The following is a 27,107-nucleotide window of genomic DNA, read 5'->3' as shown; positions in this document are numbered from 1 at the left end:
GAAAGTCTCAAACATTTTATTATAAACAGAACAGTGGCAGCAAATGGGTAGAAGCTTTCATGTTAATATTTACATTATTTTCAAAATATATTACAGTTTTAATTTATGAACAGAAATATCTTGTCTTTTTTTCTTTTTCTTTTCCGTCTTCTTTGCATCACTGATTTGCATCTTCACTTGATCTTGTAATTTAGAAAAGAATGCTTGAGATGACTTTAAGGCTTTGTCTTTCCCTTCATCCTGTAATTAAAATGAAGATATGTTCAGGCTGTGAAAATGTGCTTATTCATAAGAAAGCCAAACTATAACTATATTATGAATACAATAATGTGCAAAGGTATAAATTCAAGAAAGAAGTAAAATTAGAAACAATTGCATCCGTTTGTGGACAGGTATCCTGTACATCCCACACTGGTGCAATGTTCTTGCGATTTAAGGGAGAAGGGAGTGAACAAAAACTGCTGCAGGCCCAAGTGGGACAAACTTGGAAGCTCCTCCACCAGTCAGTCTCCACCCTGTGGGGGCTGTGCCACTGGCCCTGGCGTCCCAGGCCAGGAGACAGCGCCTAACCCGCAGGTCTCTTCAGCAGCGTCCTTCCCGTCCTTACCTTTAACAAGGAAGCTCTGCCGGTTTTGGTCAGATGTTTCAAGGTCTCCGAAGCTCTGGCTTTGGTGTATTTTCCTCCTTGGTCTGGGTTGCTCTTTTCAAGTTGTTTTCTCCGCTTCTCCCTCTCTTTTATTTTCAAGCGTTTCTGATATTTCTTTTTCCTCCGTTCTCGCTTCTTGTCTGTAGCTGTTTTCTCGGCAGCTGTTTTTATATCTCCAGCTTTATTTTTCTCCTATAAAGAAACACCACCAACACAGCAGTTACTCTAGTCTAACATCAACGCAGGGAACTGCCGCAGAAGAGAGCAGAGAGTAGGCAGCTCAGGGGCTGTAAGGACGTGGCTCAGTGCGTCAGGATGCAGTGCAATCCCCACCTGAGTTCCAGAGGGCTTGGCTAGCAGCTCTTTAAAACCTGGACGCAGGGGCTGGCACTAGGGCGTAGTAGGCCAGGCTTCTGCCTGTAGCACCCACATCCCTATGGGTGCTGGTTCGAGTCTCAGCTGCTCCACTTCTGATCCAGCTCTCTGTTTATGGCCTGGGAAAGCACTGGAGGATGGCCCAAGTACTTGGGCCCCTGTACCCATGTGGGAGACCCAGAAGTTGTTCCTGGCTCCAGATCGGCTCAGCTCCAGCCACTGCAGCCATTTGGGGAGTAAACCAGCGGATGGAAGACCTTTCTCTCTGTCTCTGCCTTTCTCTGTAACTCTACCTCTTAAATAAATAAAATCTTTAAAACAAAAACAAGCAAACAAAAAAACCCTAGATGCAGTGTTTGACATAACAGACTTTTTCAGTGACAGTTCAGTTACCAAACAAATTCACAAAGGTGGCATGGAGAGTTGGGTTCTCAAGTCAATGTATCAGAGACTCCAGCATGGGCCTGAGGCATGCCTGAGCTGCAAAGACACAGGGCACAGGTTCCCAGAGACCGAGAAACCACAGAGGAAAGGAAAACACCCCTCCACTGCAGACCAGTTTGTCCGTCTCTTCTCCTCAGCTGCCAGCCCACTGTGCCAGGGTGGCCACCCTCACGGAGATGGCAGAAGCTCCGACAGGAGGAGTGGGAACAGCAAAGCAATGAGGAGAAAGAAACAGGGCCCTGCTGCTGGCCAACCTTGTGCTGTGGGCCTGGCAGAAACCACCATTATTGCATAAGGCACTGGCGTCATTTTTCTCCATTTGGTAAAACTAACTTCTTCCAAGACCTAAACGCTGTATTCTAGATCCAAAGCCCTTTGCTCCTAATGTATAAGCAGTTTATTTCAACCTAACTTTGTAACTACTAGTGTTCAGATTTGGATTATAACAAGACACTCATACTGGATACTTAAAAATTGCTTTTATACTACTTCTAATACCAGCAACTCATACTAATGCCTGCTTGTATGGAATATTTTGATGTTAGTTTGACTCGACCTATAAACTACTTAGATATATCAGAATAAAAACTACAAACTCGGGCCGGCGCCACGGCTCACTAGGCTAATCCTCCGCCTTGCGGCGCCGGCACACCGGGTTCTAGTCCTGGTCGGGGCGCCGGATTCTGTCCCAGTTGCCCCTCTTCCAGGCCAGCTCTCTGCTGTGGCCAGGGAGTGCAGTGGAGGATGGCCCAAGTACTTGGGCCCTGCACCCCATAGGAGACCAGGATAAGCACCTGGCTCCTGTCATCGGATCAGTGCGGTGCGCCGGCTGCAGCGCGCTGGCCGCGGCGGCCATTGGAGGGTGAACCAACGGCAAAAAGGAAGACCTTTCTCTCTGTCTCTCTCTCTCACTGTCCACTCTGCCTGTCAAAAAATAAATAAATAAATAAATAAAAACTACAAATTCAAAGGAGTGCTAATAAATAAACGGAGATCTGCCTGTATCTAAGGTCTGACTTGTATACATGTTTATGTCTCAACCTCCGCTTCTTACCTTGATTTCCTCTGGGGCCAGGAGGGCTGCATCACTAACACTCACGGGGGCTACTTCCTCCATAGTGATGGCTGGCAGGTTTGACACAACTTTGATCTCTGGTGCAGGCTGGAAAAGAGACAACACACGCACTCAATAGGAAGTCAAAAGTGGCCCTGGGGCCAGCATTATGGTTTAGCAGGTTAAGCCGTGGCCTGCAGTGTGGGTATCCTAAGGTGCTGCTTCAAGTCCTGGCTGCTCCACTTCCAATCCAACTCCCTGCTAATGCACCCAGGAAAGCAGTAGAATGGGTCAAGTGCTTGGGTCCCTGCCACCCACATGGGAGATCTGGATGAAGTTCCTGGCTCCAGTCTGACCCAGCCCTGGCCGTTGTGGCCATTTGGGGAGTAAACTAGCAGACAGAGGAGCTTTCTCTGTGTCTCTCCCTCTCTCTAACTCTGCCTTTCCAATAAATAAATAAATCTTAAAAAAAAAAAAAAAAAACAGCGGCTTTAACATAAAATATGTGAACTGTGAAGTTATCAACTTAGAGTCCTATACAATCAGGCCTCCATATCTGGGAGGTTCCACACCTGTGGATTCAACCAACTGCAGACCAAAGAGATCCTAAATTATATAGTAATATAGCAACTAATATTGTATTAGGGGCATGAGGTGACTTAAAGTATCCGGGAGGACATGTGTAGGTTATCTTCAGATTTACGCCATTTTACGAAAGGGACTGGAGCACCTGCATAGTTTGATACTGAGGGTGGAGTCCTAGAACCAATCCTGTGCAGACAAGGAAGCTCTACACATAAAGTACTTTATGGGGAGATCATTAAAACGTTAGTGTGCTGACAGCTGAAGCTGTAAGCCGGCTGGAATGCAGGTGCTGTGCACAGCCTGGGCACCTCCGAAACCCTAGGCCAGCCGAGCTGCAGGGTCTTCTGCTGCTTCGACATCTCTGCTGGCATTTCTGCCACAATCAAGCTCAGTTCCTCTCTCTGTACTAACCTATTTATACCTGTGGCCTGTGTGGACTTTCTCAAGTAATCCCATCCCCTGCTGAAGTCAAACACATCCACTATGACAAGGGCAGAGGAATGCAACGCTAACTGGGGACCATTTGGGTTTGTATCAGTCTTTTTTTTTTTTTTTTCCATTTTTTGAAAGAATTACTCAAGAAATTCAGAAATCAAAACCGGTTTCCCACTGCTCATGGTAATCAAAGAGCAATGGAGATTACTTACCACACACCTAGACTCACAGTGCTCTTCACGTCAGATTCCTGCCTGTCTCTGTGAGGGTCACCAGGGACGGGGAGCAAGAGCATCACTCAGACCCCTCCCTGTCACCAGCGGCTGAACTGTGGGAGGAGGTTCTGCTTCCAAGCACATCACTGACTCCTCAGCCCACTCACTCTGCTTTTCACAGTCCTGCCCATACTCCAGTGAACTACGAGACATTTGCCCCAGGAAACTTCAAGAACAAAAAACAAGCAGAAAAACAACAGAGCCTGGATTCCCAGAGAAAAATGTCACAGTATGGAAGAAATCACTTCTTCCACAGGACCACTGCTCAATTATTTATTAGGAACACTGTGTTCTACTCTACAATAAACAGAAATATGGAGAGAATGGATGTAGTTCAAGATACATCCAAAAATGATGGCTGGTGACTGCTCAGCAGTCTACTGAGAAGGCGAGGGAAAACCCAACCTGAATGGGAAAACAGGGGCACTGTGGGGCCCACACTCCAAGTCTGCATTTCTGAAGAGGAAAAAGCAAGCAGGTCTTTCCAGCTGGAGCGTGCAGACAACACACACATTAAAAACCCACTTTTTATACAAACTACAGGATTTAAAAACCAGGTGATAAAAGCTTACTGTCTGCTGAGAAATCAGAATACAAAGGTAAAATCACCTAACCATCAACAAATCAGAAAGGATCTTGGAGACTATCATCTATGCTGCAGATGAAATGTGAAGCAATCTACCTGAATCTCAAAGCTAGTCAGGAGCAGAATTAGCCTTAGAATTCTGGACTTGCATTAACTCCCGACATTGTAGAGCTACCAAAGGGCCGCAGGAGAGCAAGCAATGAAAGAATGGTACAAGCACTGTCCTAGAGGTTTCAAGAAGGTGGTGAGTAGAAGATGAAGCTCCCAAGCAGGCAGATACTGAGCCAAGTCAGTGTCCTGGATGAGAGTCAACCAGACAAGGAGATCACTTGTGGGGTTTGGGCCTGGCCAAGGGAGCTGTAGGCAGTGAAGACAGCATGGGCCACTCCCATCTCTAAGCCCGTTTCCTCATCTGAAACTGGAGGCACCATCTGCCTCAGTGTCTTGTACATTAGAAGTTAATGCATGGCCGGCGCCGCGGCTCAATAGGCTAATCCTCCGCCTAGCGGCGCCGGCACACCAGGTTCTAGTCCTGGTCGGGGCGCCGGATTCTGTCCCGGTTGCCCCTCTTCCAGGCCAGCCCTCTGCTGTGGCCAGGGAGTGCAGTGGAGGATGGCCCAGGTGCTTGGGCCCTGCACCCCATGGGAGACCAGGAAAAGCACCTGGCTCCTGGCTCCTGCCATCGGATCAGCGCGGTGCGCCGGCCGCAGTGCGCCAGCCGCGGCAGCCATTGGAGGGTGAACCAACGGCAAAAGGAAGACCTTTCTCTCTGTCTCTCTCTCTCACTGTCCACTCTGCCTGTCAAAAAAAATAAAAATAAAAATAAAAATAAAAAAAAGAAGTTAATGCATGCAAGGGAGGCAAGGTGGCAGGTAGCAGGTACTCAATAAATGCCCAGTATGGACACTGCGTATCTCCATTCCCATCATGCACTGAGAATGGAACTAAAGGACGGGAGGCTGGGGAAAGGACAGGTCCCTGAGGGTTAAGGCTGAGGGTCTGGCAGGGGCCAACAGGAGCGCAGGCTGCACGCGCAGGGGAGCCAGAACTATCATGGCACCAGAAACGAGCACTCCTCGAGGAGGCCCTGCCTACAAGTGGCAGGGCATCACGACAAGTTTGCACCCTAAAACCCAGTAAGGAGTGAGTCTCACAAAAGCTGTTGTCAAGGTCCCATCTGCTGGCCGCACACAGACTGCTAACACGCTTACCGGCTTAGGGATGAAGTGGAAGTTTGACAGAGCATCCAGCTTTAAAAAGAGGGCATCCATCATCTTCTGAATTTCCACATGCTCCGGATTTTCTTCTTCTTCTGCTTTTTGCTTAGGAAATAAGGTCAACAATGTCAGACTAAGCAGCTTAACATATACCACAGGAAAAACACTGAAGGCCAATGAGGGTATTCCCAAATTCTCATCACCAAAGCTTCAGCTACACAGAAATATTCAGACAAAATGAAAGGCATTAGTGCCACGATGGTACCAACTACCGAAGAACAAAGGTGACGTGCATTTCAGTACCTACAAGTAACCGTCACCTCTAACATCCTCTAAAACTTACAACTTGCAACTTCACTCCTTCGGGGTTGACTTCTGTTAAGAGATAAGCTATTCCCATTAGGATGCCCACAACGAGGGGGGAGAAAACCAAAAACAGTGGTGACAGACAACAGATGTGGGTGAAGACATGGAGAAAATGGAACCTGTGCATGACTAGTGGGAATATAAAATGGAGCAGTCACAATGCTAATAAGCTTGGCAACTCCATGGAAAGTGAAACAATTACCATACGAGCCAGAAATTCCATTCTTAGGTTAACACTCAATAGAATTAAAAGCAAGTACTGAAACAGGTATATGTACACAGTAGTATCCACAACAGCTAAAGGTGAAAACAGCCCAACTTCCCATCTAGGGATGAATGCATATACAGACAGCGGACTATTACTCAGCTACAAAAAAGAAGTAAAGTACTATACATGCCATGATCATGAAAATACCGTGCTAAGTCAAAGAGCTGGCCCTAAAAGGTCACCTGTTGGACTCCATCTATACGAAACGTCCAGAACACTGGAATTTACAGACACAGAATACAGCTTGGCAACTGCTCAATGAGTATGGAGTTTTATTTTGGGACTAGACAGATGCAGGATTTACACAACACTGTACTAAATGTTCCTCAACTGTTCATTTTGAAGTAGTTAATTTTATATTGAATGAATCTCACATCAATTAAGAAAGAAAAATATCCAAATATTGATTTGGCTTATAGGGTCTTTTTTCTTCCTTTTGTTTTTATATAAAATGCTAAAGATTTATTCTGATAAATTAACACTGAAAAAAATGACAATTTTAATTCTATTAAGGTGAAAATGTAAATTTTGTATTTCTTTTCCCTCTAGCCCAAAATTCTTATTCTAAAAGGCTAAGACGATTTTCAGTTTTTTTTCATTAAGACATGGAAGAAAACAATAAACACCAGAACCAGGAAACCACCGACTGCCTCCACACCTGATGCCAGAGAAGAATCTAATCTGTTTCTACCACTCGTCATCAGGGCCCAAACTCCAGTCACACCCAGGTACCAGGATACTCTTGCTTCTACCTTAACTCATGTTTTAAAAACCTTAATAATACTGCAAAGTCATATATTTGCTATACAGCATTTTCCTGATCCCGTCAAATACCCAGCCATGATAAAGGCTCATGCTGGAGCTGTCTCCTTTCACCTTGCTTCTTCCCTCCTGTCTGAAACCAAGCTGCAGCAAACACTGACAGTCCCCGGCATCACCTCCTACACCAATGGGTCTAGAAGTGGCTCAGCTCATTCAAATACTAGAACTCCAAGTCCATACCCAAAAACTGCCAAACTGGCTGCCGACTCTGACAGAGGAATAAAACCAATACTTGGGAGCCAGCATCGTGCTGTAATGGGCTGAGCCTCTGCCTGTGGCGCCGGTTCATGTCCCGGCTGCTTCTCTTCCAACCCAGCTCCCTGCTGTGGCCTTGGAAAGCAGTGGAGGATGGCCCAGGTGCTTGGGCCCCTACACCCGCATGGGGGACCCAGAGGAGGTTCCTGGCTCCTGGCTTCACCTCAGCCCAGCTCTGGCCATTGCTGCTGTCTGGGGAGTGAACCAGCAGGTGGAAGATCTTTCACTCTGTCTTTCCCTTTGTCTGTGGCTCTCTTTCAAATAAATAAATAAAATCTAAAAAACAAAACAAAACAAAAAAAAACTAATACTAACACAACTAGCATAAGCTGCTATATCACCTATTTAATTAAATTTTGAACATTCTCTGTTACCCAAACTTTTGGTATTGACTGAATCTCTTCAAAATTGCCAGTAGAAGTTCAATAAGTATCAGTTGAAGCTGCACAAATATTCCTTCAACTGTTTCCTTGGCTTGCAAGGTAACCAGGGGGAATTTTAATTGCAATCTTCCCAGCTGTTCGGCTACAGGGGCCTCAGCGCACTGCCTGCCATTGCTGCGTGGTTGGCATTAGCTGACAAAATCCAGCAGCAATCCTCAACGGCTTTACCAGAATAAATATGCCTCCTCAACCCTAAGCGCACACTGAGCACATTCCCAATGCACCAAATGTGAAGAACAATTCAACTGTTATATTGGGAATATAACCCAGTACTGCTATTTAATCAGAGATGACTTTAGAATTTAAGCAAAAGAAAGGACAAAAATCCATAATCATATAAAATACATCAAAGTAACTTCAAAATATCAATGAGAAACGATCCTAAATTGTAATACTACCTTAATTACTGGAGGGTGAGTAACTGGCTGCTTACGTACAAGGTGACCAACATCTAACTGCAAAGCAAAACCCTCTTCTTCCTGTTCAGTGGAACACTGGAACCCCTCTATTGTCAGCATTCTCTGTCTCCCACTTAAACTAGGTGACCGAAGATTGTGGCTTCATGATCTCAACAGTATAAACGGCCTGGTTTTCTATTTCTATTCCTTAAATAATAGCTTTGCCATAGAAGCTTTCTTACCTGGTTGAGCTTGATGTATTCCTGTTCATAAATTTCAGCCAGGCTCAATTTACTCTTTTCGTGGTCTAATGTTAAGCGCTTTTTATACTCATATGCATCCTCCTTGGGTTTTTCTTTCCTTACCACATCATCCCAAGCCTGAAACAGAAGGGCAAGGAGAATATAAATTAATGGGATCTGTAACTTATTTCTAGCCTCACTTAAAAATCTTTTGCCAATTGTATAAAAAAAGTAAGCCAACCTCTGAGATGACTATCAAATCACAAAGAAGCAGCATCAAGAAAAGCAAAGAGCAGACTATTCAAATATCCTGTTCTGTTTTTGTTTTAAAGTAGCCTTTCTCCTGTTTGCCAATCTTAATTTCACATTTCCCCATCCAGTTTGTTTAAAAATCAAGCCCCAGATTTACCTAGTTTCATTTCAAATCTCAGGACATTCTGTATGTAACACCCTCCCTTAAACCTTTTGCATGTTTAACACCAAAGTGTGGGTAAACATACATGTTATAACAACCATCTCTTATTGTACATGCCACATGCTCAATTTTTATTCTAAGTTTACAAAATCAGATCAATCCCTAAACAATTCTTTGCTGGGTCAACACAGAACAGACAGACCCTTGATTTGCCACATTATGGGTGCTGGGTGTAACCACAGCACGTCAGACACCGATTACCATTCCCAACAGCCCTCAGCAGCTCCATGTGACACCATCTGACAGGCCAGCCTGATGCAGGAGGAAGGGGACTGGCGACAGCTCTGGCTTCCCTGTCCCTCCAGGCACAGCACTGCCATTCCCAGCTACTACTTTTCTCACAGTACCTCACACAACAAAAGCTGAAAACAGTCTTAGTCTAGATTCAAGACTTTTGTATGTTTTTTAAAAATTTATTTTTCTGAAAGGCAGAACGAGAGAGAGCTTCAATCCGTTGGTTCACTCCTCAATTGAGCTGAGCCAGGTGGAAGCCAGGAGGCAGGAATTCCCTCCTGTTCTCCCACATGGATGGCAGGAGCCCAAGCACTTAGGCATCTTCTGCTGCCTTTCCAGGTGCATCAGCAGGAACCTGGATTGAAAACTGAGCAGCTAGCACTCGAACTAGCAATCCAGTATGGGATGCTGGTGTCACAAATAGTGGCTTGACCTGCTGTGCTACAATGCTGGCACTGAGTTAAGGCTTTTACCATGAAGAACCTAATTAAGTGCAAATAAAGACAGCATTATCAGCGCGTTAAAGCCCTGGTCTGAGGCACCGGCATCCCATGGGCGCCAGTTCTAGTCCCGGCTGATCCTCTTCTGATCCAGCTCTCTGCTGTGGCCTGGGAAAGCAGTGGAGGATGGCCCAAATCCTTGGGCCCCTGCACCCATGTGGGAGACCCAGAGAAGGCTCTTGGCTCCTGGTTTCGGATTGACACAGCTCTGGCCATTGTGGCCATCTGGGGAGTGAACCAGTGGATGGAAGACCTCTCTTTCTCTGCCTCTCTCTGTAACTCTGTCTTTCAAATAAATAAATTAAAAAAAGAAGACAGCATTATCCCTACTCCCAAAATACGGAAACATCATTTCTAAAAACTTCATTGAAATGTAAATCAAGTCATATTTACTTCTTCTGACCTTATCTCTTATCCTCTGCTTAATGATATCTTCTAGTTGAAGGGTGGTTTCCTCCGTAATCACAGGTGCTAAAGGAAATGAAACATGAATTTACTGAGTACACAAGACCGAGGATCCAAAGCATCAGCAACACCGGAGAACCTGTGGGAAATGCAGTTTTGGGCCACCCCACACCTCTAGAATCAGAAAGCAGGGAAAGGGGACAGCTACCTGAGTTGTTTTTGTTTTTTTTTAAGATTTATTTTATTTGAAAGGCAGAGTTTGAGAGAGAGAGAGAGAGAGAGAGAGAGAATATGACTGATCTTCCACAGCTGGTTCACTCTCCAAATGGCCACAATGGTTGGGGCTGGGCTGGACTGAAACCATGAGCCAGGAATTTCTTAGGTCTCCCACGTGAGTGCAGGGGCCCGAGGACTTGAGGTCATCTTTCACTGCTTGCTTTCTTCTTCTTTTTTTTTTTTAAGATCTATTTACTTATTTGAAAGTCAGAGACATACAGAGAGAGAAAAAGAAGTGGCAGAGAGAGCTTCCACTGCTTTCACCAGGACATTGGCAGAGAGCTAGATCGGAAGTGGAGCAGCTAGGACTTGAACCGGTGCCCATATGGGATGCTGGCACTGCACGCAGTGGCTTAACCTGCTATGCCACAACACCGGCCCTAGCTACCTTTAACAACCGTTCTGATGCTCCCTCAAGGTTGAGGACCACAGAACTAGAATATAAATGGTAGTAGGTGCTAACTGTTCTATCTCAGGCATCTGGGGACTTTCCTTCTTTTTTCCATTCTCTCTTCTGCTGAAATTTTGCAGAAACTCATTTTGACTTCAGAGCACAAAAACAAAGTGCTCAATGAGCTGACAAGAGGCTCAGTGCAGAGCCCATAATTTAATCAGAGCAGTGACAGGATGGAAGCCTTGTAAAGACCCCACAACAGGAAATCTGACTATGGATCATACGTTGGGTATCATTGGTATCCTTGGTGTTTCAATGTTACATTTCTTAGGTGGATTAGTGGTACTAGGGTTATACAGGAGAATGTCCCAGTTCTTAGAAGTCCCATGTAAAAATACGGAGGAATGAAGTGCCACAGTATTAGCAACTTAGTTTCAAATAATTCAGGGGAAAAAAATCAGGGAGAAAAGGGCACACACACACAATCACACACCCGTAAAGGAGAGAGCAAATGTGGGGAAATGTTAACTGCTGCATCCTACTGAGTGACAGTTTCTGCAGCTGGGGCGCACAAGGGAGTGCTCTGCAGAAGCCCGGGGGGCCGTACCCATGCGGACAGCGTGGTCGAAGTGCAGGGTCTCCTCCAGGAGGCTGTTCTCCGGCCGCTTCTGTGCAGTCACTTCCCCCTGGAGCTGCCACGGCTTCTTTTCCAGTAATTCTTTTTCTAAAGATGCAATCTTTTCATTCATCTAAGAAAGACACAAAGTTACAGACTTAGGAAATAAAATTGGACTTATGGTTGTGTAAAAGCAAATATTTTTAAAAACAGAAAAAGAAATGTACAGTTCCTCAAACTCAAATTCCTCAAACACAATTCTATTGTGCTCTCGCCACCTTTTTATGCCAGTGAGTTCCTAGTGCCATTGCCCAAGGCAGGGTGAGCTGCAATGGCTCTCTTCCCCACTGATCTGAAATGCCACATTTAATATACTAGGTCCCCTCAGACCCTATTCTATTCAAATGTCCTATCTTATTAGACTAGTATCTGATGGAGTCTGACCCTTTGACTCTACACCCAAATCCCAATTACCTCTAACTTCTGAAAGACAACAATTAGAATGATCTCAGTGTATAAAACACCAGCTTTTTCAGCTACCTGACAGGATTCTTATTTTTCCTAACAGCTTTTTAGTTTATCTGTTGGTTTTTCTAGTATCTCGGGTAAATATTAATGCTTTCTTTAGTCTTTTACTTCCTAATCTTTTTTGTAGTTGCACTTGCTAATACTTCTAATAGAATGTTAAATGACAGTAATAATTTTAAACAATGAACACTTGGTCTTATTCTTGATTTTATTTTTTAAGATTGATTTATTTGAAAGCCATAGTGATAGAGAGAAGTGGAGACAGAGAAGATGTTCTACTTGTGGCCACTTCTCAAACACTGGCAACAGCTAGAGCTGGAGCAAGCCTAAGCCAGGAGCCTGGAACTGCATCCAGGCCTCTCCCCAAGTAGGCAGCATGGACCTAAGAACTTGGGCCTTCATATAACGTCTTCCCAAGGTACACAGTAGCAAGAACCTAGGTGGGAGGTAGAACAGCAGGGACAAGAACTGGCACTCTGATATGGAATACAGGTGTCCCAAACTGCTCAACCTGCTACACCACCATGCCCAACCCTATTCCTGATTTTAAAGGAATGTTTCTAGAAATTCACCATGAAGCATTTTTGCAGATAAGTCTGTACATCACCAGAAATGACAAATTCAGACTGGATATTGAGTGTCAAGGAATGTCTGACATGTATGAAGGGGACTATATGGTTCAGGTCCTTAACCTTCAGAACCAAGAATTAGATTTTCTAACAGGGAATCAAGAGAATAATTGGCCCACATTTTGCAAGGCATGATTTTCACAGTGCTGTTATAGATTTTTGCATCACTATTCATAAATAAGTACTTTAATGCTAACTTTTTCAGGTTGGAGTTTTCATCTTATAATAATCTGCAAGTTTTCCTTAACTCTTTGTGGGAACTGATTAAACAGCATTAACTCAGCTATTTCTTGAAAGTTTGAATAATTCCACAATCAAACCAAATGTTGCTTTCCTCTTTTGGTGGGATGTAGGAAAGGACAAAAAGCCACTGACAAATTTATTTCCTTTTAGTTTTCTTCAGACTTTCTCTTCTAGGACAACCTGACAATTGTGGATTCAACTCAAATTCTATCTTTAAAATAATCCTTTGACAACCCCGGTGTTTTACATTATCTGTCTATTCTCATTTTCTAATTGTGTAATGTATTTTAAAGGTGATACAGCCAAATGATTGGAGCTAGACTACATCCATTAAAACTGAGTGATTTTTCATCTGTATGAAATCACGTTTTTATCAATCTGGAAGATGTACTTATGATGGTTTTAGTTATAACTCAGGAGGATGGACATTTAGCATAGCCGGTTAGATGCTGGTTAGGATGCCTGCGTCCCACATTAGTGCCTGGGTTTAATTCCCAGCTCCAGCTCCTGATTCCAGCTTCCTGCTAATGTGAACCATGGAAGGCAGCGGTGACAGCTCAAGAAGTAGTTCCTAGCTCCCATCTTCAGTGCCCCTAGCACCTGCAGGCATTTGGGAAGTAAACCAGCAGAAAGCTCTCTGCCTCTCAAATAAACAAAATTTAAAACAAAAATAAGCTACCTCAGGGAACAAGCATTTAGCCTGGCAATAAAGACACCTGCATTGCAACTGGAGTGCCTGGGTTTAATTCCTGGTTCTGCCTCCTGATCCCAGGGAAGTCACAGTGATGGCTCAAGTAACTGGGTTCCTGCAACCCATGTGGGAGATCTGGACTGAGTTCCTGGCTCCCAATTCTGGCCCCATCCTAGTCCACGCTGTCGTAGACATTTAGAGAATGAACCAGCAGACAGGAGCTGTGTCTGTCTCTGTATCTCTCAAATAAATAGAAAAATAAAGGACACTATTAAAAACCAACTCCAGCACTCACACCTTACAGACAGGCCACATCCTGCAGAGGAGCTGTAACAGTAGTGAGAGGCTTGCAGGAAGCGCATCAGGAGACCTGCCACTGGAATGAAGACACCAAGGACACCACAAAGAAACAAGTTTTACACATGTGCTCCCCACTGAAAGCCTTGGAGTAGCAAGCTCATTTTTGTGAATTAAACTTTCTGTGAGGCACTGACATTCAGTGCGCTTTAGAGAACAGCAGCAAAATGTTTGTTTTTAAATGATGGTTAATAGATCCAACAAGAAAAAGAGGTATATTGGTTAGCTGTCTGTGAATTTTAGTCATGGTAAGCATATAAAAATTTCCTTTTATTCCTGATAATTACCTTCTCCTGTCTTTTTTCAAAAGAAGATTTAACTTCCTCTGAATCTGTTTTTACATTTAAAACGTCTGTATCTTCAGTTTCCTCATCATCTGGCAAAGCAAAGGTCACTCTCTTCGAGATTTCTTTTTGGTTACCATCTTCACTTTCAAGGTCATTATCTTCATCCCTGTAACACCAAAATGCTTATGAAAGGAAACATACTACTTTTCCTTAGGAAAACAAAAATAAATTTCCCAGTAACATAGGTTTTGCTGGTATGCATGATGCAACCAAATATTCAGAACTTCCAAAGTCAGTCATCAAAGAACAGAACTATCTAGGTGAAACGCTGTGTAAGAAATTGTTGGGCCAGTGTTGTGGTGTAGCAGGTAGAGCCACTGCCTGCGATGCTGACATCCCATACGGGCAACTGCTCCTGACTGCTCCACTGGCTATCTTTTTTTTTTTTTTTTAAAACAGGCAGAGTTAGACAGTGAGAGAGAGAGACAGAGAGAAAGGTCTTTCTTTTTCTGTTGGTTCACCCCCAAGTGGCTGCTGAGGCCGGCGCACTGCACCGATCCAAAGCCGGGAGCCAGGTGCTTCTCCTGGTCTCCCATGCGGGTGCAGGGTCCAAGCACTTGGGCCATCCTCTACTGCACTCCCAGGCCACAGCAGAGAGCCAGACTGGAAGAGGGGCAACCGGCGGGACCGAATCCGGCGCCCCAACCAGGACTAGAACCCAGGGTGCCGGTGCCACAGGCGGAGGATTAGCCTAGTGAGCCGCAGCGCTGGCCTCCACTGGCTATCTTGAGACTACCTATCAGAGACTTCTATTTGATCTTAGGTAATGCAACTGAAGAAATAAAATACTTGACAACTATGAGTATTGCATACAAGAGCAGCAATTCTGTTTACAAGTTCAAGGACGATTCAAAATACTCACGTTTCAGAAATGCTTCCTTCCGCTATTTCCTCCTCAGCAATCTCTTCCTCCTCCATGTCTGACTCCCGCCCACCATCGTTAACACGCGGCACCTCCCCATCGCTTTCAACTGGATCAAAGAAATCTTTGTATTTCAGGTTTCTGGAACTTTTAGCTGACTGAAATACAGATTTTAAAAATATTTCAAAGATAGAAAAATACACTAAAACATGCACACATGTGTATGTATACTACATTTTTTTTTCTAATTTTAAAATAGGGTAAATTGGCAAATACTACCACTACCATAAAACCATAAGGACTGGATTATAACAAAATGAATGGAAGTAGCGATTCATTTATAACTGAAAAGGTACAGGACAAATTCCTTATCTCTAAATCTCCCAAGCACAATCACTTCCAAAGTACTGCTGCCTAAATAAAGGATACAAATGCCTCCCTTTCAGTGCAGTGCTTCTTGAAAATAAATCAAGAAAAAAATCTGAGTATCTTTAAAGTATGATTATGCTTCTTAACCCACATAACAGTGTTTTGTGATGGGAAATGAGGACCTCAGTTTAATTTTTTCAATTAACCAAAATTCTTCATTTATGCCAGGTGAATTTTGAGGTGCTCTACATCTCTCCTAGGGAAAATGAATAAAATCTAATTTGAAGAACACAGTCCTGCCTCTTCTCCTCTCCCAAAACTGTTACCTTCGGTTTCTGATTTCCAAACAGCCCTCCCTCATCTTCATCGGAATCAACATCTTCAAAAAGATCAATATCTTCTTCCTCCTCTTCATCATCATTTTGTTGTTCTTCTTTTTCTACGTTTTCTAAAAAAGCCTCCATTTCAGCTAGCTTGAAGAATCTATCGTCGACTACGGACTTCTCTCTCGGCTTCCCAGGCCCTCTGTTTTGCACCCTGCTCTCCTGTTCCAACTTGCTGATGTCAAAGTCACGATCCGAATCCTCATCACTGAAGTCGGGGCTTCTCCTCAGGTCAAGTCCGCCGGAGCTGTTAGCTTTCTCATCTCCTTCAGGATCATCTCCGCTCAGGCCGGAGGCTTCCTCCTCCTCCAGGGCTTGTGCTGTCTCCTCCTGGCCATCGGCCTCCCTCTCTGAGCCATCGGCCTCCACCTCTGAGTCATCCACCTCCATCTCTGAGCCATCAGCCTCCACCTCTGAGCCATCAGCCTCCACCTCTGAGCCAGCCTCCTCACACTGCTGGGCCTCGTTCGCTGGGAAAAGACTGATGTCTTCGTCTTTAACTGCTGTACTAACTGCATTTTGGAAGTACTGTAAAATCGGTTCATTCTGCAGTTCCAACTGTTGCCAAATCTGCTCATCATCAAATTTATTTATCACCAGTTTCTGTAAAGGACTCCCATGGGTCCCACCTTTCTCTAGCGTTTTATTGAAGTCATAAAGTACTTTGGTTAAAGAAATGAAGTTGGAGGCCAATTCATCTTGAATCCTATTGGGGGGGGAGTAAATGAGAATTACACACATGCGCAGTGATTTCACAGCACTCCTAAAATAAAGGAAACTCTTCAGCAAAATCAAATTTAAATGCATGTCAATTTTAGATATAGATTCTGGCATCCCAGGCAAATGATGACGGAGAGTCAGATGGTGGAGATTTACGCTGGAGTTAGCCTGGCGAACAGGATAGTAGTTGTCGCACTCAGAATTCAGGCCCGAGGCACAAGTCCCAGGACCGCTGAGGAGCGCGGGGCACAACGCAGAAAGGCCCGGTCGCCAGGGTGGACAGACGAGCCCGAGCTTTCAGTCCAGCGCGCGCACAGGTGAGCGTGGTCTGGGCGCACACGCAGGTGCGCGTCCCGAGGACGCGGCGCTGGCCGCGAGCCGGCCTCTGGTGGGAGCTCACCAGCCCACAACGGAAAAGCCACACCGCGCTGCTTTCCATGTTAAAGTCCTGGCCGGCCGCGCGTGCGGAAACTGTCTGACATTTTGGGAAAAGTGAACCACACTCCCCCTTCACGCAGCTCCGGAACCTTCCGGGGGCCCGAAACCCGAGCCCACGTGAGGCCGTGCCCCGGCTCTGCGAACTTACGTGAGGAAGCGCTCGGGCCGGCCGGTGGCCTTGCTGACCTCCTCCACACAGCGCTGCAGGGTCCGCCGACGCCACACCCGCGGAGCCATCGCCGCCGGCAACTCGCGACACGGCTCCGCGCGTGAAGACTGGAAAGAGCCCCCACCGGAAACCGCGCAGCAAACTCGTGCCTCGCGCAACCCGCAGCTGGCGACCGAAGGTTCCGCGGCACACAAGTTCCCGACCCACCGCTAGCCGGAGCCACAGGCAGCGCGCGAGCTTCCATTGCGCTTGCGCAGGAAGGCGGGCTGGGAAACCGGAAATCGCCCCTGGTAGCGTTCTCTCGGCTTTCTGTTTGGCTTTGCAGTGGGGCCGCAAATGGCGATGCGTCACGGGTTTACGTTTCCGCCTTAGAAGCAGTAGTGCCTCACTGTTCTAGCTTCCTGGATCGTATTATGTTGCCACGCCCCCAGCTCCCCTGTCACCGCCCCTTCGGCCTCGTGCCCCGCCCCCCGGCCGGGGGCCAGTGTTGAGCGGGTCGCTTCCCAAAATGGCGCGCGCGCTGAAGGCGGTGGCGGCGACGGCGCGGGCCGCGAGCGCCGTAGGTGAATACCGGGCGCCTTCGGGCTGCGCCGCGGGGCGGGCGTGCGGACGGGAGCCCAGGGGGCTGAGGAGGCCGCTGGGGGCGCAGCAGGCGGCTCGAGCGCGCTGGGCTCCCCCGGCAGCCCCCAGCGACTGCTCAGCCCGGCACCCGGGTTTCCTCAGCGCTGCCGGCCCGGGAGCTGCGCGCGGATGATTTTGCCCCTTTTTTTATGTTCCGGCCGGAGAGGCGAGGGAACCTGTGCAGGGGGGCAGGAGCGAACGGGAGTGGGGCGACGCGCCCCGAGCGGTGGGGAGAACCCCGAAAGCAGGGCCAGTCCTGCAGACGGTGCATCCCGGCGCGCCCGGGCACCTGCTGGCCACGGCCGGAGGTCAGCGGTGGAAGAATTCCGCACCGTGCAAGAGACGGGCAGGCGGGTAGGGGACATTCCTGGAGTTCTCTGCGCCTCCATTTTTAAAAACTATTTCTTAAGGGCTACACGCTCCTCCTGTGTGTGTCTTTTCCTTCTCTTCTCCCCTTCGTGCGAGGGCGAGCGTTCGTCTGAGATTTCCTGTGAGCAGGAAAGTGCCAGGTGGTAACTACGGGAGCTGCTCCTGGAGGTTTGGGATAAATCCTCCTAGCGCCAAGGGCGTGAGCCTTTGTCAAGGTTGGATTTCTCTGCCCCACCATTGAAACGTGCGGACCTGGTCAGCCTTGGAAGTCCGGGCTCAAACCGCGTCGGCTCCTGGTTGACCTGTGCAGGCGTTTTCCGCAGTCACCACATTCCTTGGTGGGCTCACGTCGCAGGTCACCCAGGTTCAGTGAGAAGCCGCATTCCAAGAAGAGGTGCACCGGAACGGGGTTTAGCTGTCCCAGCGCTGTGGTATCTTACACCTGAGAAATACCATAACACACCGAGCACAGCCTCCGCGAATTTGCGATTCACCGGTGGGCCCCCACCGCTGGTAATAGCACACACCAGCAGCCCTGCCTTCCTGTGCTTGTGAGCTGCAAGTCAGTATCTTAACTCATTCACCATAGCTTTGGCTTTTACTAGGACGCCACAGTACCCCAGGCAAGAGGAAGGTGTATGTAGCTCACTTTGTGGAGTTCAAGTCCAAGACCAAGCAGCACCGTTTTTGGCCTCTGGAGAGCGTGGTAGGTGCCGGTGGTGGGCTCCTGCCGAGGAAGGTGCAGGTCACAGGCCAGGAAGCAGCGCGGTTGGGCACCAGACCAAACCCTCTCTTACAACCCTCTCTGGAGTAGCGTCTTCCCAGGGAAGACGGTGCAGTGGCCTGAGGACTCCCTCCAGGCCCTGCCTCCTCCCATTAGCGCCACCCTGGGAACCGAGCTTCCACACAGGGGCCTGTGGGGGAACATTCAGCACCCAGACTAGATGTCCATGTCACAGCATCTGCCTTGGCAAGTAGCTCTTTGCAAAAAAGAGTCCTCTCTTGTTCTGTCTTGGAAAGCCATCTCTTAGAAAGTAGGAATTGCTCATAGAACACATACAAAGATACTAAAATTTGAGAATCAAAAGAATGGTTCAGGGGCCTGTGTTGTGGCACAGCCAGTAAAGGCGCCACCTCCCAGCATCCCATATGGGTGCCAGCTTGAATCCCGGCTGCTCCACTTCCAATCCAACTCCCTGCTAATAATGTGCCTGGGAAAGCAGTGGAGAATGGCCCAGGTACTTAGGTCCCTGCCCCCACAGGAGATCTGGAGGAAGCTACTGGCTCCAGCCTGGCCCAGTCCCTGGGAGCGACCCAGTAGATGGAAGATCTTTCTCTCTCTCTCTCTCTCTTTGTAACAAACTTTCAAATAAGTAAGTAAGTCTTAAAAAAAAAAAAAAAAAGTGGTTCAGAGGAATGAGCAACGTAAATGTACTGATTTAAAAGCCTCAGCTTTGGTGCCAGACGGTTTGAGGCCCAGCTTCGCCATTTAGCATAATGTTAAGGGACATGACTTAATCTCTGTCAGGCCTTTTCTTTTTTTTTAATCCCTGAAATGGAGGACATAATATCTGACTCAGGGTTGAAGGGTTACACAAAGTTCTTACTGAACTGCTGTCCTTAGTGAGGTCTAGTGGGCAGATAGAGGCTGCTGTATCATGTCTAATGCAGTATTTGAAATTTCACAATTTACTTTGGATTATGGATTTAGGCAAGAGTACGTAGGAGCACTGAAGTATGTATAACTCTAGCAGGAAAATAAACCAATAGGTTTGTCCTGGGAATCTGAGGTCACATTAGTACTATTTTACCCCATGGGACTCTGTCTTGTGCTGATGTTAAGTCCCAGTGGCTGGTAAAACATGGAGAGTGTGTGGAGACTGGTCGGGGTGTATTAGCCTTGAGCATAAAAACCAGCCTGTAGGTTCTTCAAAGGCATGTTTGTTATAAGTGTTATGTCATATTAAAAAGGTCATAAATTAAAACAGCTTTCTAAATATATCTTCTCAAACCAGATATGCAAAAATTCAGACTTAAAAAACTTTTTTCATGTTCTAAAATTAGAGAATGTAAAGGTTGCACAACTTTCCAAGTAGACAAAAAACTACTGAATTGTACACTTCAAATGGGTGAACTTTATGGCATGTAAATTATAAATCTTTTAAAAAACTGCTAACAGGCATGTGTGTTTAACCTAGAGTTTAAGATGCCTATATACCGTGTTGCAGTATTGGGGTTCTATACTTGGCTGTGGTTCCTGACTCCAGCTTCCTGCTAGTCAGACCTGGGGAGATAACAGTGATGGCTTAAGTAATGGGGTTCCTGCCATCCACGTGGGAGACCTGAAATGAGTTACTAGCAGCTCCTGGCTTTGCTCTGGCTGTTGTAGGCATTTGGGGAGAAAACCAATAGCTGGGAGAGAAATATCTCTCCTCCCTCTGCCTTCCAAATAAATAAATAAATATGACAGATCAGAATATTTTTAAAAACCTTATTATAAGAGGTTATTCACAATTATATGATAATTTAGACACAAATTTAAATCTAATTGCTTTAATAAGAACCATTAGCACATTTGAATATAAACCTTTGCAACTAAACCTTTACTTATCTGAGACAATGTTTGGAAAGCTTGGTCTGAAATAAGTGCAAAATCTCGAAAGAAAGGCAGTGATATTTTTAAGTCAAGGTGCTAAGAGTGATTAGCGAGTCTGCATGGTGAAGATAGGAATTAGACGCAACCAGATTTTCTAACATACCTATTACTTGTACACAACGTTCCTGACACGTATGAAAGTAGTTGATTTCTTTTTTAAAGATTTATTTTATTTATTTGAAAGAGTTACACAGAGAGAGGAGAGGTAGATACAGAGAGACAGAGGTCTTTCATCCGCTGGTTCACTCCCCAGATGGCTGCAACAGCCAGAGCTGTGCCAGTCTGAAGCCAGGAGCCAGGAGAGTCTTCCAGGTCTCCCACGCAGGTGCAGGGGCCCAAGGACTTGGGCCATTTTCTACAACTATCCCAGGCCATAGCAGACAGCGGGATTGGAAGAGGAGCAGCCGGGACTGGAACCGGTGCCCATATGGGATGCCAGGGCTTTAACCCACTGTGCCACAGCGCCGGCCCCCAGTAGTTGATTTCTTAAGTCTGTAGTTATTCATCTTCATGCTCTTGCTTTTTTTTTTTTTTTAATACTCCTGCTTTTTAAGTATAGGCTACATTTATTCACATTTAGCTATACATTGCAGTTTATTCCTGCAATGTAACCCTTATTGGAATAATCACAAATTATACATTATGCAGTTCAAAGTAATGCAGTTCTGCTGCAGCTTTTTATAAGGGGCAGAGAAACCTGAATTTAAGGAGTTTTGAATTCTACCAGTTGGAGGGCAATCTGAAAGAAAAGTAAATAAAAAGAATAGAGGTGGGTGTGTTCATGCAGCAGTTAAGTCACCATTTGGGACACCCACATCCCATATTGGGGTGCCTGGGTTGTAGCTTCCTGTTAATTCACACCATAGGAGGCCGCAGGTGAAGGCTGCCACCTACATGTAAGACCTCGTAGAAATCCAATTCCTGGCTTAGGTCTGACCCAGCCTGGCTATTGGAGCGTATGGGGTATGAACCAGCAGGTGGAAGATCTCTTTCCATCTCTCTCTTTCAAGTAAAGTGAAAAAAGCATTTTTTTTAGTATGTTTGTGGTAATCATTTCACAATGTATGTGCATATCAAAACATCCCATTGGGAGCAAGTGTTCAGTGGCTATTTAGGCTAAAGGTTAAAATGCCTGTCCCATGTCGAAATGCCTATGTTTGATTCTTGGCTCAGGCTCTTGACTTCAGCTTCTCCCCAGTTTAAACTCTGGGACGTAGTGGTGATGACTCACCGCTGGCTGGGAGACCTAAATTGTTCCCAGCTCTTGGCTCGCTCCTTGACCCAGCCTCAGGGAAGCTGCGCATTTAGAGAATGAACCAGCAGGTGCTAGTATGCTCTCTTGTTTTTCTCTCCCTGTCTCCCCCTACCAAAAAATTGCTTTGTATACCATAAATATATACAATTCTTATTGTTAATTTTTTTTTTTTTTGACAGGCAGAGTGGACAGTGAGAGAGAGAGAAAGGTCTTCCTTTGCTGTTGGTTCACCCTCCAATGGCCGCCGCGGCTGGCGCGCTGCGGCCGGCGCACCGCGCTGATCTTATTGTTAATTTTACCTCAATAAAGTTGGGACAATATCTTTAAAAGTTACTAAGAGTAAAAAAAAAATAAAATTTTAAAAAGTTCAGATGACCAGCTTTTCAGGTACACATTTCTATTAAGTATCAGAATCTATCTTATTCTAACCCTTTTATTCTATGTTTCCCACCCAGCTTGTTTAGCCTACAGTATTTCACCCAGAGTTTCTCTTGTTAGAATTTCAATTCTCCTGCTTTTTTGAGGCAAATTTGCATAGCAATTAACCATTCAGAAATGTACAATGTGCATTATGGCAGTGTTTATTTTGCTCGCAGTGGTGTGTAACCCTCACTTGGACTTGGTTCCCGAACACCTCTGAAGGAAAGCCATTCCTGATGTTACTCACTCCCTGTTCCCTCCTCCCTCCAGACCCTGGCAACCACTGTTCTGCTTTCACTGTGGATTTAGCTCATCTAGATCTTTCATGTAAATGAGAACTTACAATAAATGACCTTTTATATCCAACTCTGTCGCTTAATGTTTGTGAGGTTCACTCTTCTTGTAGGGTATGTTGGGACTTGGCGTCTAGATAATATTCTGTTGTTTGGCTACTGGGAATGTTGCTGTGAACATGAGTGCACAGTGTTTGTTTTGAGATCCTGTTTTCCATTATTTTGGATACTCAGGAGTGGAATTGCTGGGTGAGACAGTAATTATATGTTTAATTTTTTGAGGAACTGCCAAATTGTTGCATGGCAGCTGCACCATGGTAGACACTCACCTGCATCATACAAGGGTTCCAGTTTCTCATATCTTTGTCAACACTTGTTTTTTGTTTTCTTGGTTTCAGCCATCTTGGTGACATTGGAGTAGTACCTTGTTGTGGTTTCGGTTTGCTTTTCCCTAGTAACTGATGCTGAGTATCTTATATGCTTGTTGACCGTTTTCATACCCTTATCCCTTCATTTTAAAGAAGCTGAATTATTGAAATCTCATTGGTATCACTGTATTTTTTTTTCTGTCCTATTCCTAGAATATGTGCTTAAAGGACAATATAATATCAATAAAAATGAACTATTTCCCTCCTGTAGAGATTAGATAAGCCCATATTGCCTCAAAGTCTTAATTTTTATAATAAAGATGCTGTTATTAAGACTGGTATTGTGGGATGGGGTAAAGCTACCACCTGCGATTCTAGCATTCTCTGCGAGTGCCAATATGTGTCCTGGCTGCTCTACTTCTAAGCCAGTTCCATGTTAATGGCCTGGGAAACACCAGCAGAAGATGACCCAAGTGTTTGGGCTGCTGCCACCCGTGTGAGAGATCCAGAAGAAGCTCCTGGCTACTGGCTTCAGTCTAGTATGGCCCAGGGTGTTGTGGATATCTAGGGAATGAACCAGCAGATGGAAGGTCTTTTCTCTGTCTCTCACTCTCTTTGTAACTTTGACTTTCAAATAAATAAATAAATTTTTTGAAGATGCTGTTATCTTTCTATATTTCTGACATGGAAAGGAGATTTTGTTTTCTATTAAAAGGAGGAAGAACCCACCATTCTAGTAAACTTTTTTTCCTCTTTTCACTCTTAGAACCAGTGATAAAAAGTTATGGAAATGGAATACTACACAGCAGTAATAAAAAAAAAAAAAAAACTGAAATCCGGTCATTTGCAAAAAATGAATGATACTGGAAAACATCATACTTAGTGAAATAAGCCAGTTCCAAAGGGACAAACCATATGTTCTCCTTGACCTGTGATAACCAATAGAGCACCTAAAAGGCAATCTGTAGAAGTAAAATTGATACTTTGAGAAGCAGTGACTTGGAACAGCCCTTGTCTTAACTGTTGAAGAACAGTTTTTTTCTTTTCATACTTTTATTGAAGTCTTTACTTAACATAGAGATAATCATATTTGTATAAAGTTAATTGAAAATAGACCTTAGTAAAAAATAAGAGTGGGAATAAGGGAGGAGGAAGGGTGGGAAGAATCACCATATTCCTACAGTTGTAATCGTAATGTACGAAGTTTGTAAAGCTGTATAGATCTGTGTACATTCCTACAGACTTCTAAGGGTACAGTTTAAAAACTTGCCATGGGATCCCAAATCCCCTTAAGCTGGGTGGTAAAAATAGCATTTTTTTTTTAAGATTTATTTAATTTATTTGAAAGAGTTACAGAGAAAGGTAGAGACAGAAAGAGAGGTCTTCCATCCGCTGGTTCATTCTCCAGATGGCCACAACGGCCGGAGCTGCGCTGATTCAAAGTCAGGAGCCAGGAGCTTCCTCCAGGTCTCCCATGCAAGTGCAGGGGCCCAAGGACTTGGGCCATCCTCTACAGTTTCCCAGGCCATCGGGAGAGCTGGATGGGAAGTGACGCAGCCAGGACTTGATATCCCATATGATGCCGGCACCGCAGGCAGCGGCCTTAACCTATATGCCACAGTGCCGGCCCTGTAGATTTTGGATATTAATCCTTTAGCAATTTCATATTTTATAAATATTTTTCCCATTCTTTCAACTGCCTCTTCACTTTGCTGTTTTGCAGCACAGAAGCTTCTCAGCTTGGTGTAATCTCATTTGTCCATTTTGGCTTTAATCACCTGAAGTCTTTAATCACCAAGAAGTCTTTGCCTATGCCATTGTCTTGTAGCGTTTCCCCAATGTTCTCTAGTGATTGGATAGTATCAGGTTGTAGATTTAGATCCTTGATCCATTTTGAGTTGATTTTTGTATAAGGTGCGAGGTAGGGGTCTTGTTTCATACTTCTGCATGTGGAGATCCAGTTTCCCAGCACCTTTGTTGATGAGACCGTCCTTGCTCCAGCTCCTTTGTCCAAGATCAGTTGTTTGTAGATGCGGGGATTGATTTCTGCAGTTTCTATTCCGTCCTATTGGTCTACATGTCTCTTTTTGTGCTAGTACCAGGTTGTTTTGATTATAACTGCCTGTAGTATGTCTTGAGATCTGGTATTGTGATTGCCTCTGGCTTTGTTGTATAAAATTGCTTTAGTTATTTGGGGTCTCTTGTGTTTCCATATGAATTTTAGCATCATTTTTTCCAGATCTGAGAAGAATGTTGTTTGGTATTTTGATTGAGATCACATTGAATCAGTAAATTGCTTTCCATAGTATGGACATTTTGATAATATTCATTCTTCAAATCCACAAATATTGAAGATTTTTCCATTTTTTTGTTTCTTCTTGTATTTTTTGTTAATGTTTTATAATTTTCACCATAGAGTTCTTTTACCTCCTTGGTTAAATGTATTCCAAGACATTTAAGTTTTTCTGTAGCCATTGTGAGTGGGATTGATCTTAGAAGTTCTTTCTCAGCCATGACATTGTCTGTGTATATAAAAGCTATTGATTTTTGTGTGTTAATTTTATATCCTGCCACTTTAAGGTTTATGGTCTTAAATAAAACAAAATAGTACCACTTTAATTCTTGTTAAAACATAATTCCTATTAGCTAAAGCTCTGTGATTTTTGTTAAGAGCTAATGACCAGTTATGATCTTCATTTTGCTGTTTCATTAAGTGGTATGGTTTCACAAGATTGTACTTAGATGTCATACAAGTATATTTTCATTCTTGGGGGTAATATGGCTCTTAAAGCCCAGTGTTTGGGGGAATGTGAAAGGGCAGAGTAGTACCCTTTGCTGCCTTCTCAGTTACTGAATAAAATAGGCTTTCTTCATTTTAATTTTTTGAAAGGCAGAGTTTTAGAGAGAGGGGCAGAGAAGAAAGAAAGGCCCAGACAGAGAGATCTTCTCTCCATTGGTTCAGTCCCCAAATGGCCATAATGGCCAGGGCTGGGCCAGACTGAAGCCAGGAGCTTCTTCTGGGTCTCCTATTTGGGTGCACTGGGTCTCCAATGTGGGTGCAGGGGCCCAAGGATTTGGGCCATTTCCACTGCTTTCCCAGGCATATTAGCAGAGAACTGGATTGGAAGTGGAGCAGCCAGGACTCAAACTGGTGCCCATATAGGATGCTGGCTTTGTAGGCAGCAGCTTTACCCATTATGCCACAATACTGGCTCCAGTTTGGAACTCTCTTGATTTTTGCTTTATTTTTTCCCAATTAGGTATTTTCCTTAGATGATAATTTATGATATAAAATATACATTAAAAAATATTGTGTGGTTAAGCCTTTAATGAACGTATTATAGAATAGAAGAAAAAAAAAACTGAGTATAGATAAGGAAGGAGCTTGCTTGCTCTAATCATTGAAGTAAGTTGTTTCACTATTACAAACTTATCCTCTGTGAAGTGCAAAGATTAGCAAGTAATTCTTAATGCACCACTATCCATTATACCTACCAGTGAATACATATTTTTATGGAAAATGTCATTCTTTGTCCTGAATCTAGTTGAAGCTCAGAATTAGCTTTTTTTTTTTTTTTTAAAGAAGATTGATTTATTTCTTTGAAAGGCAGAGTTACAGAGAGGCAGAGGCAGAGAGAGAGGGAGAAGTCTTTCATCTGCTGGTTCACTCCCCAAATGACCGCAATGGCTGGATCTGGGCAGAGCCAGTAGCTTCTTCCAGGTCTCTCACACGGGTGCAGGGGCCCAAGCACTTGGGCCATCTTCCACTGCTTTCCCAGGCCATAACAGAGAGCTGGATTGGAAGTGGAGCAACTGGGTCTTGACCTGGCACCCATGTGGAATGTGAGCCACAGCACTGGGCCCAGAATTAGCTTTTTAATTCCAGACAGTTATTTAAATGGCTAGAGCAGAGTGAATAATTTTGACCTAGGTTTTTCCATTTATCCTCTCTGACTTATTTTCAGTAATCAAAAAGCATAGACATATAAATAATGAATTTTTGCATGTATTGTTTGTTTAGTTTTTGAAATTTTTTTTGGAAGGACATTAATTCTCAAAAGGAGGATAAGTGTCTGTT

At 44.8% G+C, this 27,107-nt stretch overlaps 2 protein-coding genes across 3 annotated transcripts in view; one reads left to right on the top strand and one right to left on the bottom strand.

Annotated features, from left to right (window-relative positions):
• Positions 1-17,442, bottom strand: MPHOSPH10 (M-phase phosphoprotein 10). Of its 2 annotated transcripts, XM_051822261.2 has the most exons (12): positions 17,027-17,207; positions 16,132-16,426; positions 15,664-16,089; positions 14,969-15,126; positions 14,047-14,212; positions 11,303-11,444; positions 10,024-10,091; positions 8,412-8,549; positions 5,612-5,722; positions 2,520-2,627; positions 608-838; positions 1-240 (listed from the first exon to the last, which is right to left on the bottom strand). In XM_051822261.2, the coding sequence occupies exons 1-12, from the start codon at positions 17,113-17,115 to the stop codon at positions 91-93; spliced, it is 2,082 nt and encodes a 693-aa protein (XP_051678221.1). In that variant the 5' UTR covers positions 17,116-17,207; the 3' UTR covers positions 1-90. The 2 variants fall into 2 exon arrangements, with proteins under 2 accessions (XP_051678221.1, XP_008268000.1); XM_008269778.4 differs by having other exon boundaries at positions 15,664-16,426; positions 17,027-17,442.
• MCEE (methylmalonyl-CoA epimerase) overlaps positions 17,316-27,107 on the top strand; it is a 26,095-nt gene continuing 16,303 nt past the window's right edge. The window contains exon 1 of the mRNA XM_002718291.5: positions 17,316-17,610. Within this exon, the coding sequence (XP_002718337.1) occupies positions 17,556-17,610 (55 nt within the window). The 5' untranslated portion in view covers positions 17,316-17,555. The remainder of the gene's footprint in view (positions 17,611-27,107) is intronic.

This window comes from Oryctolagus cuniculus, chromosome 12 (genome assembly GCF_964237555.1).
Source record: "Oryctolagus cuniculus chromosome 12, mOryCun1.1, whole genome shotgun sequence".
NCBI lineage: Eukaryota > Metazoa > Chordata > Mammalia > Lagomorpha > Leporidae > Oryctolagus > Oryctolagus cuniculus.
Note: the sequence above shows the minus strand (reverse complement) of the source record. Positions and strands in the feature narration are given on the sequence as shown.

Excerpts from the sequence above, each read along its gene's own strand:
- MPHOSPH10 (XM_008269778.4), bottom strand. The coding sequence starts at position 17,115 with ATGGCTCCGCGGGTGTGGCGTCGGCGGACCCTGCAGCGCTGTGTGGAG. Across the intron at positions 15,127-15,663 it reads TTGGAAATCAGAAACCGAAG|TCAGCTAAAAGTTCCAGAAA; the intron begins GTAACAGTTTTG and ends TCTGTATTTCAG. Across the intron at positions 2,628-5,611 it reads TCCACTTCATCCCTAAGCCG|CCTGCACCAGAGATCAAAGT; the intron begins GTAAGCGTGTTA and ends TCTCTTTTCCAG.